The following is a 12,224-nucleotide window of genomic DNA, read 5'->3' on the forward strand; positions in this document are numbered from 1 at the left end:
GCTCACTTGTCACTGGTGTAACACGTCAGTTTGTGAATTTTCTTCCCTACAAAATATTTCATGACCAATTGCGATTGGTGGTGTTGAAAAGTGGAAGCATTTAGGAACCACAGCCACATTCATGGCACGGGTGTCTATGTCCGAGCACTTACAAGACCAAGCATTATGCCAAGCAGGGAAATGGGATGATGTAAAGCCCGTCAGCCCTGGAGCAATGGAAACGTGTTCCGTGGAGGGATGAATCGTGCCTCTCTATATAGCAGTCTGATGGATGAGTCTGAGCCGGGTGAATGCGAGAGAGCGTTACCCACCTCACTGCATTGTGCCTACTATAAAGTTTGGACATTTGCATATTAATTCATACCTCGATTTCGTAATAACAAAGGATCAGACTGGCCATGTAAAGGTATTGCTGGGGTGTGAAATCCTGCTGACAGGTTCCCTTTAGGGTATGTACACACGATCAGTAATTGTTGTGGGTTTGATGCTGCGTACTTGCGTAGCATCAAACCTGCAGCGGGACAGATGTTACATCATAGAAATTCCATGCCCACTATATGTCCAGAGACAACCACGGCTCACCCGCAGAGACGGACATGTGGCTTGTCTTTCCAGACTGCAGCACATCAATTTGTCTTGCGGAAACGCAAGAGAAAAGACAAAAACTTGAACTCAAAACAATTTTCAGAGTGCGACAGAGAATATTATATTATTAGGTGTCAAAGCAACAGCCATATAAATACGAGCATTACACGGTTTCTATAGTGAATAGAGTTATCTGTTCCCTAAATAAGATGCACACGCACCCAGCTGTTCACGTGTTATAAAGAAATTATGACTAGGTCGTCCGACTTGGCTCCCTTTTAACTTGTTGTATGGGCACTCTGACCATTTTGCAGCTACACTGCCGCATACGCAGGAAGCAGCGGTGCACTGCGATTACTGTCAACTTTATATCGTAAAATAGAGTGGCAAAAGTCCATCTGATAAGCGCAGCATGATGGCTCAGTGGTTAACACTGTTTATGTGCATATCTGGGGTCCTGGTTCAAATCCCACCAAAGACACATCTGCAAGAAGTTTGTATATTCTCCATGTGTTTGCGTGAGTTTCATCCCACAATCCAAAGACACATACTGGTAGGGAATTTAGATTGTGAGTTCCAATGGGGGCAGTGATGATGATGTCTGAAAATAATATAATAAATAAATCCGATTGAATTTGCTCTCACAACATCACAAATAGTGAAGAATACAGTTGTGTGAAAAAGTGTTTGCCCCCTTCCTGATTTCCTATGCTTTTGCATGTTTGTCACACTTATGTTTCAGATCACCAAACAAATGTACCGTAAATATTAGACAAAGATAACACAAGTACAAACAAAATGCAGTATTTACATGAAGGTCTTTATTAATAAGGGAAAAAGAAATCCAAACCTACAGGGCCCTGTGTGAAAAAGTGTTTGCCCCCTAAACCTAATAACTGGTTGGGCCACCCACGGCAGTGATAACTGGCAGTGAGACTTTTACAACGCTCTGGAGGAATTGTGGCCATTCATCTTTGCAGAATTGTAATTCAGCCACACTTTTTCACACAACTGTAAATGTCAGTATTTTTTGTCTGAAGAACTCTGGCCCTTCTGTCTGCCTTTTTTAAACAGTCATCTAGATATTACAATTTGCCTATTTTTCCTCAATCCAACATATTGACTGTTCGCTTGCGGACTAATATATCCAAACCCTTGACGGGTGCCATTGTCACACAACAACAATCAATGTAGCTATTAAAAAAAGAGTTTGCTAAACCGGTCCTCTTTAGGAATTTTCATACATCCTACACACTAACATGGCTGCATGGTTGGCCATTGACCTGTAATGGGCCAGATATATGGACCTCCAGAGAAAGCAGATGGATGATTGGTGCAGCGCTTTTTTGGCACCTGTGTGATGTGTTTTAGTGAGCGGGTCCAACCCCCTCAAATCTGACATTAGTGAGATCTTCCACTGAGAAGTGGCTGTGGGATAGTCATATTATTGGCCCAGTCTACAAAGTTCTTTAAGAAGTTAGATCTAAGGCCTCATCCAGATGTCCGATGTTCTTCTGTCCATGGTTTTCATGGATAGCACTCATACCTGTGTGGAAGTGCTTCTAGTCCTAGCGGTGGACACCGCAGACCCTCACACAGCGCGCTTCCACACTTGTCTCCTCTATCCAGATGACTGATGAAGTTCAGGTATTGACCATAATGTCTCTTATTTCTCTGGACTTTCCACATTCAATAAGTAAGTTCTTGAATACACCTATATGAGTGTCATGTATTTCTTCATCATATTTATGCTATATCGGTGGTCAGTTTTGCTGTAGAAATGAGCTTTTAAAAATGTTGGATTTTATAGGAGAATTAAAGATTTTTTTCTGGCTTGCACACTTTGGCCATTTTTTTAAATGCCCACATGGGAGGTATTTGGCCCAGTCACACGCAGTATTATAGATTAATACTTCACAATATTTCATTTTTCTGTCCATATTTGCACAGTCTGACGACATGGCACATTTGTTGCGGAGTCTCATGGGATATAAAACACGAAAAGAAAATGAAATGCAAATCACCCGGAGCAGACAATGATTGCTTATGAGAGGCCTTCCTGCACACCGAGCACAGCGTGAATGGAGCCTAAATAAACCGCACACATCCATTTACAGAAGAAGTGCCTAACATCTAGACTCAAGTGCTGAATCAGAGTACACCCGTCTACTCTTTATCCCGGGACGTTAAATAATTCAATTTACACACCAGTCCCCCCCCCCCCCAAATAAACATTTTTGATATCTGTTCACTGAATATAGTGATGGAGACGTATCAAAATCAATGCAACAGATGTTGTTTGGTTTTGGGGTAAAACAACCTAAAAACCCATTTTCGGAGCATATTTAGTCTAATTGTATCTTTTCTCGGTTCCTCTCCAGAGCTTGGCCACCTTACTTATTACTTCTCAAATAATTAACCAGTTTGTGGAGGCTCTGCTTCCTTACTGGATGCAGAAGAGACACAATAAACAAATCAGAAAGAAAATTAAAACCATGAAAGTGGACACGGATTTCTCTTTGTTGGAGCAAATTCACCTGGAAAAACAAATGGATACATATCTGGTAAGTCCCGCAGCTATTGAAGCCATCATATTGTATTTATACAGTGTACTTCATCAATATCTCAAAGGGGTTGTCCTTTATTTGACTGATTTATGTTTAAATGGGTCCAGGGTGATTTAACGAAAAAAATATATTCACATCCCAGAACAGCTTCACTCTTCTGTCCTCGCTACTGCATCACCTGGCGGTCTGATGACATCCGGAAGGGGCATCACATGACCGCTGCAGCCAATCAGCAGGAACTGATTGGCTGCCTACCTTCTCATTCCAAAGCCAAATACAAGGACCCACACACTTGTTGGTAGTGGAAGAGTGTGGATGCGGAGGATCAGCACCAATCCGGGAAGGGACCAGAGGTTTTTTTTTTTCTCTTAAACTTCCCAGGGCCCATTAAAAATAACTTGTAAAGTAAGGTACAACCCCCCAAAGAGTGCGGTGTTATAATTACAGGTGCCTTCATTATACTTGTTTTTCTAAACCCCTTGAAATGACGCGTTTGCCCTGCATTGTGCTTGTGCTGTGGGTCATGCTTGGTTTGATCCATGCTGTGAAGAAGAGTGCTTGGCGTTTTCTCCTCAAATGCAAATATTTCCTTGCCCTGGTGTTCTAACATTAATGTATTTCTAATCTTACAACGAATTAAAACGCAGTTTCAGGAACATTCTAAGTTCTTCCTTTGTGTTTACATCCATATTATTGTTGATTGGGTCTCTACATAAACTCTACATTGACTTCTTTGCTGAGGTCATCCCTTGACTTAATACATCCCGTGTTAGGCCTGGGTGAAGATTACCTAGATCTAGAAGTCAACTTTTTAAACAACAGAAACAACAAATACCGGCTATGGTGCCAGCTCTGGCCTCCTGGGACATATAAAAGTTATGGCAGCCCCTAATCTGCTTTCCCATTTGTCACAGCAGCTCTGTTATATTACTGGCTGTAGAACCTTCACACCTCCACAGTAGTCACAGTTGGTCAGACTCGTCCATGCTCGCTAGTAGTCACAGCCATTCCCCATCACACCAGTTAGAACAAGTCAAAGAAGCCTCCTCCGCCACAAGAGAACCAAACGGGGACAAGCCACCCCCTCATCCTCAGCAATGAGTATCTTTAGAACTCTGCATTTTTAGGATTCATTGGTCCATGTCTGCCTAGAATTTGGTTCTTCATTGGACTATTATTATTTTTTCAATTGTTGGTAATTCCTTCTATTATTGGTTTCAACTTTAGAACTCCCCCCAACCTTTCCTTTGAGTCGTTCCTGCAGGGCCTCACCTCTTGCACACCCATGTGATGTGCCCCGTGCTTGCAGGAAAATGGGTATAAGCTGCTAATTTCCAACGTCCTGCATTAGTGTCTGACCTATATGTCCTTAAGTGCCGGCTGCTGCCAGCGGAGATGGCTGTCATGTTGCCAGCTTTGAGATCCGGCATTTAGCACATACTGACCAACAGTATAAATAGCAGGTGGCGGAACGCCAGAGCAGCCATAACAAGAAGGGTTTGTCTAGCCCGTTACTCCTATGTGGTAGGACACTTTTCCAACAGGCAGAAGCATTGAGTTTGTCATTATCTGTTGTGCCTGGTTGCAGTAATATTCTCGTCCATTGTATTGGCAGGACTTTCATGTAACATTTTGTATATTGTGTCTCTTGTCTTTTCAGGGAACGTTTGACGATTACTTGGAGTTATTCCTGTTGTTTGGCTATGTCAGTCTCTTCTCATGTGTGTATCCTCTGGCCGCCATTCTTGCTGTCCTTAACAATGTGACCGAACTGTACTCCGATGCATTAAAAATGTGCCGCGTATTTAAACGTCCGTTTGCCCAGCCTTCCTCCAGCATTGGAGTATGGATGGTAAGAATTCACAAGTGTAAAATACTGTTTAATACTCCTAAATTAGCCTATTGGGTCCTCATCTCATCAGTGAGTGCTTAAAGTACCAGAGATATGTGTGGTTCTTTAAATGGACCTTGATTGGTAAGTCGGTCTCATCTTCACTGCAGTATATTACAGCCTTTAAGGGTACATGCACACGATCAGGAACTGCGGTGGGTTTAATGGTGCGTATTAATACAAATCCTACAAGAAACAAAATGAGCAAAAACCCTGCTGTAACTAAAGTAAGAAAGCAAAAGTGCATTTAAATAACACAGGGTTCTTAGTAATACTGTTTTAAAATAGCATAAAAGCCATCCCACTGTCGACAAGGGGTGTGGCCTCCCTCTCCTGAGCTGGAAATTACATTTAAAGGCTTCCCCAGTCTGGTGTCCATAGATTGAGACCTTTTGTCTGCCCTTATTCACACACTGAGGTCAACTCTGACACATGGTAAGGTTTTTAATATTAGACATCATAGAATCGTCTCGATCAGAGTCACCTTGTCGACAGTGGGATAGCTTTTATGCTATTTTTGATCAAAAACAGTATTACAAAGAACCCTGTTTTATTTAAATGCACTTTTGCTTTTTAGTTAATTATTTACAGCAGGGTTTTTTCTCATTTTGTTTCTTGTAAGTTTTGTGCGCTTTATGGCTAATGAGAACATGCGATTACGTGCTGCTTGTATACCAACTTAATACAAGCTCAGTTTTTGTGTTTTTTCTGCTTATTTATGCAGCATCGGACCCCCAGCATCCAGATGTTACAGCATAGTGGATGGGATTTCTAGAAATGCCATGTCCACTATGCGTGCATAGTCGCCTGCAGATCACCCGCGGACACTGACATATTGCACATGTCTTCAGACTGCAGGATATCAACTTCTGTTGCGGAGTCTCTAGACTCCGCAACATAAATTAAATCAATTGAATCTATTGGATGCGATAAATCCGTATGATTCAGTGAACACATGCGGATTTACCTGCGTTCAAATAGACGGATGTGCTTTGGACACAGCGAACATACACTTCTACTTTCAGATCGTACCCTAAGTGGCCAAATTACAGTGGGGCAGTGATGACTATAGGGTTCTTCAACCATTTTACTGCCCAGACAAGTATCTACCTTTATAATCCTTATTTCCAATTTAAACAGTGTCTGCATTTTAATACTTGCTGCCACCAGGAGGCGCTGCAGAGCTCTGTGATTGGCACTGTTATTATACAGACGCGCTTACATTGCAGGGGCTGCAGCACTACTGTAGTGCTGCTGTATAGTAAGCCCCTTTCATGCCACATGTCATGGTTAAACGAAGGGGACCTCTTTTGTCACGTCATTGATGCTATGACACAATCAACTATGGCAGCCAGGGGTCTAACCGGGGTCCTGTTCACAAGGTGTTTCTGCAGTACATTCGGAGGTTCCGTCTGAATCCCCCCCAAAACATGATTCAGACTATGCTTCCACAGGGCCAGAGAATACGATGACACAAATGGAGTTTAAATGCTCTTCATTTGTGTTTTTTCTCTTCATTTGTCTGTTTTCCATCACACACTTTTGCTTGCGGTAAATGATGCATGTCTTCCGGTATACTGAATCTGCATTATCTTTTCCCTTTTTTTAGTTGGCATTTGAAACCATGGGGATCATAGCAGTAGTTACCAATTGTTCCCTTCTCGGGATGTCATCACAAGTTCATTCAGTGTTTCAGGACTCGAGATTGGACCTCTTCTTGACCGTGATAGCCATAGAGGTACAGTGGATTCCTCGCTTTCATGTCTTACTTTTATTGCCTAGTATTCACTAATATTATACTGATCATGTTCTGTAGACCATGCTTGCTTCAGAAAAGATTACCCCATCAGATAAGAACATTTCACTATCTGTTTGTGTCCATTGGGTTCTGTCTAGCAGTAATCAGAGCTGATTAGTGAATAGATGCAGCTCTGTCAGTAGCTGAAAGGACTTAGAAGTCGGAGGCGTTTTCTGCTTAGAGCAGTCATCTCTTCCCCAACACCTCCTGACAGGTCACACAGAGTACGTTATTCAGCCGAGACAATAAATCTAGGAGCAAATGCCTGTAAGGATAAAAATGCCAGATCTATTTGACCTTGGCATCTTACAAAAAAAATATTTTGTTTCCTTTTGGACAGGTGTTTTGATTTTTTTTTATTATTCCATTTGTGTTCAACTTAATTAATACATATCAATAAATAATAATTTTTATTCCTATAGCGCCAACATATTTTGCAGCACTTTACAATTCAGAGGGAACTTGTACAAACAAGATAAGACAAGCTTGATATCTATGAGGAAATGGGGGCAACACAAAGGTGTAAGGTCCAGCCATCAATATAATAGCTAGAGGCATTCAAACAATGCTGCGTTAACCAGTCACCACCCAGTACAGTACCCATATATAGGGCTGTTCAGTGCATGGAAGGGAGAGCAGGGAGTAGTTAGATCAGTGAGGTGAGGTGTCTGGCCACTCTAAAGAAATGTGTTTTTAGGAAACACTTGAAACTGTGGATACCGGGAATTAACCAAATTGTTTAAGGTAGTGCATTCCAGAAAACTGGGGCAGCACAAGAGAAGTCCTGGAGAAGTAAGTGTACAGTTCAGATTATAGAGGATGTTAGTCTTGGGTCATTGGCAGAATGGAGAGGACAAGTAGGGTGGTAGACCAAAATGAGGGAAGAGATGTAGGGTGGTACAACACTGTGGAGAACTTTGTTGGCAAGAGGAATACCTTTATGAAAAAAATGGTGTTAAGAAAAAAGAAAAAGTAGATAAAAAATGCTCCCATGATACAAGCTGTAGTGGAAATTAAAATCCGAAAAATATAGGTTTGTTGTCTTTGAACAACATCTTTGTGTTTACCAGGGTTGCGGGATGATAAGCAGGTCAGAGTGTCCCACTGCCACCGCCAGCAATGATTGGCTGTGAGAGAATCTGGCCGCAAAATGTTCAGTTTCCTTGCTGTACCACCTCATTATTAATTATTACATCTTGCCCATTTAACCCCATTCTTGACCTGGTAAATTTTATACATTTACCGTATTTCTCACCTTGTAAAACAAAAAAATATATATATGGATCTTAGAACATCAGCATAGCAGTATGCAAAATAAGTTGTAGTTTTACATGACACTATTCATTTTACTATGCTACAAAATATGAAAAAAGGCAAATCCACCATGTATTGTTTGTACAACATTCATTTTACAGTGAAAAACATTCCTCAGGTCAGTACGATTACGCCAATACCAAAGTTTTTAACATATTTTTTCTTCTTTTTTTAAAAATATTTAAATGGTAGAAAAAAAAAGTCCAAAATTTGCATAACAAAATTGGCTTGTCGCCATTTTCTGAGACCCATAACATTTTCATTCTTCCGTCAATAGACCTATGTGATGGCTTTTTTTTGTGCTGACCAAAAAGCTGCAATTCTGGTTTTCTGCTTTTCTTCTTATTAAGGATTTTACTGTAATGGCTAATTTTATATTTTGATAGATTGGACTTTTACAGTAAAGTTTGGCTTCGGTACCGAACACCTACTGTTCAGGCACGGACACCGAACACTGACTTCAACTGGAATTCCATGTTACTGTTCAGGTTCAGCCCCCCAAATGCTGTTTTTTTTAATTATTTCAATACATAATTTGAAAAAAAAAAACGACGTGGCGTCCCCACCCCATTTTTGACAACCAGCCTTGCTAAAGCAGACAGCTGGGGTCTGGCAGTCTTAGGCTGGTAGGGGGCCATTGATATTGCCCCACCAGCCTAAAAACAGCAGCCGATAGCCGCCCAGAAAAGGCGCATCTATTAGACGCTTTGCCCGGCTCTTCCCACTTGCTCTGTAGTGGTGGCAAGTGAGGTCCCAAGTATGCCAACTCGCTCTAGTGGTGATGGAAGAAAACAATGGTTTTTGGTGACGGGTCCCCATAGTGTGGAGAAGGTAGACATGTAGGCTTGTTATATAAACAAAATTAGTGAAATATTAAAAAACCAGTAGCGCTTCTAACCTAGAAACCCGCAGCAGGTAATGATACAGAACCACCCTTTATTCTGTATCGTAGTCTATAAAAAATAATGAATAATAAAATACCTGCGCTGGATAAAAAATCCTCCACTGAGTCTTTATATGTGTTAAATCATTATCATAAAACAGGAGGAACTCTACAGAGCTAATATTAGCAGGACCAGCGTGTGTAAAGTGAGGATGGTGTAGACTTTTTACCTCTATAGTACACAGCGGTGGCGTGAAGTCTTCAAAACAGCTCTGTTTGGAAATGCAGCTTTAGCCAAGGGTGTGCGGTGAAGAGTCTTCAGGTAGACAGGCTATGGGCGCTGCCCCGGCCGGTAGCAGAACGCTCCAGGCTCGCCTACCACGTGGAGTGAATGAACGCTTGTGGAGCCGCTAGGTTCTCTGCCGAAGCAGGACCTTCCGTGACGTCACGGTCACGTGAATAGTCACGTGACTGGGCCAGGGAAAGCGAAATGGACCAATTCCAACGCGTTTCGGAACTGGCGTGTTCCTTCCTCAGGGATGGTCCATAGTAGCAGCCCCATGCTTTAAATAACCTATAGTGCTCACAAGTCGCCATTATCAATTAAAGGCAAAAAGCTCTATCTCGCTGTTGAGGCCCCTCGGGACCAGAGTGTCCAGTTCGAAAATCATCTTAGTTTCTTCTCTGGACATCTGTTTGATGTAATCGCCTTTTCTCCAGCTCTTACGTACAACTTTCAGGCCTGTAACCCAAGTGCCCTTAAATGAGCCACCATGATGAATTAAAAAATGTTTGGATAACGGATGACCCTGGAATTCTTTATGAATATTCCTCAGATGTTCATTGATCCTCACATGAAGGGGGCGCTTAGTCCTCCCTATATATGTCTTGTCACAGGGACACCTTACTGCATAGATGACCCCTGTTGTGTTGCAGGAAATATAGTCCTTGATTTGCCAATCTCTGGTGGTATTAGGGAATAGGAATTGTTTTTTTGTATTTAATATTCTGCAAGGTTTACATCTCAAACGGGTAAAAACCTGGACATTTCCAAAAGGAGGGATCCGATTTTGCAAGATGGGAATGTGGCACTGTAGGGGCTATTTTATTTCCCAAATTATTCGCCCTTCTGTAAATGAATACTGGACGTTCAGGAATTTCCTATGATTTTGTCTTCTTTTAAAATGTCCCGATGCCTGTTTACTATCCGCCTGAGCAGATGAGTGTTGGCATTGAACTGTGTGATGATAGGGACCATTTCAAGTGAGGATTGCTTATCCGTTTTATTTTTGTTTTTAAGAAGTTGGGATCTAGGTATCCCACCGATTATCTCCTTAGTATTAGATAGAGAGCTGTGGCAATACCCCTTTTGGACAAATTTATTCGTCAGGATATCTACTTCCTGGTTGAAATCTTGTACCCTAGAGCAATTTCTGTGTGCACGTACCTTGGGGACATTCGTCAGCCAACTAGGGAGATGGCAACTACCCAAAGATATATAATTATTCACATCCGTAGGCTTGTGGAAAGTTTTAGTACATATTTTTCCGTTTTCTATAAAAATGTTATATAAACAACATCTTTGTCAGCTGGAGGAATACACCTGATGAATTTTGGTCCTTTCTGGCCACATGCAACAACAATCCCATTGACCTGAGGTTCACCGGTGAAGTTGACCCAACATGTCTGCCTTTTCTTCACATTTTCTTTTGTAAAAAGGGATGACGGTCTTTTAGAGACATGTACAGGAAGCCAACTGCAACCAACTCGCTGCTCCATTGGGAGGGCAATCATCCTGCTTCCCTAAAGAGGGGTATTCCCGGGGACAGTACCTGTGTATTCACAGGAATTGTGAGTAGCCATTCCTCTGTACCGAAAACAGAAACCTGGCTTAAGTCCAATGTCAAGGGCTGTTTCAGGTGTGGTGTTTGTCCCTCTATTCAGGGATCCAAACCCTTTAGTGGTACGAATGTTGACAGAATGTTCATCATCATGGACTTCATGTACTGTTCTGCCCATGGTGTCGCCTACAAGGGAACGTGTCAATATGGTCTTGAATATGTGAGAAAAACGAAATGTGAACTTAGACAGTGGAATTGGAGAGTACCTTGGTGATATATAACATAACAGAGATACTTCTATCTCTAGACATGTTAATGTGGTCCATTTTGGTGACAAGACTGTGATAAAGTTCATAGACATCAAAATAGTGGCCAAACCCGTGAGAGGGGACGATTGGGAACGTCTGAGCTTACATGAGGAATTGAGATGGATTTTTCACCTCAATACTGTATCCCCTCATGGTCTTAATGAGCCGGTGACTTTGGGCTGTTTCATCTAAAATGATCATTTCTTTTAATTCTTAATGTGCTTTTTTATGTTAACTTACTCTAGCCTTCTATAGAACCAGACACAAATACCTGATGGAAATGTTCACATTCGAATGTATTTGGTATTAATTTAAGAGGAAACGTGGTTATTCATATAGTGCATAGGAATGACCTTCTACAAAGCCAATTATTTATCTTTCATAATATATAGTAGGATTTTGTTTTTGATCTGTATATTGTGGCGCAATAATTCACTTACCAGGTTCATTCGATTATTGGATATTGTATTTGTTATGCACACATTTGAACATTGTGGTGCAATAATTTACCTACCAGGTTAATTTGAATATTGGGCATTGTATTTGTTGATGTAGATATTGGAACACTGTGAACATTTTCCCTTCCCCTGACTGTGTAATGAATATTCATCATTGACGCTGCCAATGTGACAGGCATGGAGCACAGGTAGCGTTCCATGTCTCCTTGTATATCCCGTAGACCGGACATGACGCCATTGCTTGGGCACAGGAACATATGGAACGCATAGTACGCTTTGTCGCACCAGAAGTGACGTGTCACAGGCCTGGGCGCTGAGGAAGTATGGAGAGTAGGATGCGCTCCAGCACATCGGAAGTGATGCGTTGCAGGTCTGAGCGCCGGGTGCATGTGGAGCATCGAAAGTGACGCGTCACAGAGGGAGTGACGCAATGTAGGAAAGATCGCTCGAGTTGTCTGGATTGGATAAGGTGAGGGGCTAATGGGATCTGCACTTTAACCTAAGCTTTTGATTGGTTAATATTACCGGGGTGCGTTCCAGGTTACTGGTAGCCATAACTGAGTGACATGCAGACTAATG

At 41.8% G+C, this 12,224-nt stretch overlaps 1 protein-coding gene across 1 annotated transcript in view; it reads left to right on the top strand.

Annotated features, from left to right (window-relative positions):
• The window catches only part of ANO10 (anoctamin 10), a 339,799-nt gene that overhangs the window by 61,999 nt on the left and 265,576 nt on the right, over positions 1-12,224 (top strand). Inside the window, exons 9-11 of the mRNA XM_077268987.1 lie at positions 2,967-3,149; positions 4,813-5,004; positions 6,653-6,781. Coding sequence (XP_077125102.1) covers positions 2,967-3,149; positions 4,813-5,004; positions 6,653-6,781 — 504 coding nt within the window. The remainder of the gene's footprint in view (positions 1-2,966; positions 3,150-4,812; positions 5,005-6,652; positions 6,782-12,224) is intronic.

This window comes from Ranitomeya variabilis, chromosome 6 (genome assembly GCF_051348905.1).
Source record: "Ranitomeya variabilis isolate aRanVar5 chromosome 6, aRanVar5.hap1, whole genome shotgun sequence".
Taxonomy (NCBI): Eukaryota; Metazoa; Chordata; class Amphibia; order Anura; family Dendrobatidae; genus Ranitomeya; species Ranitomeya variabilis.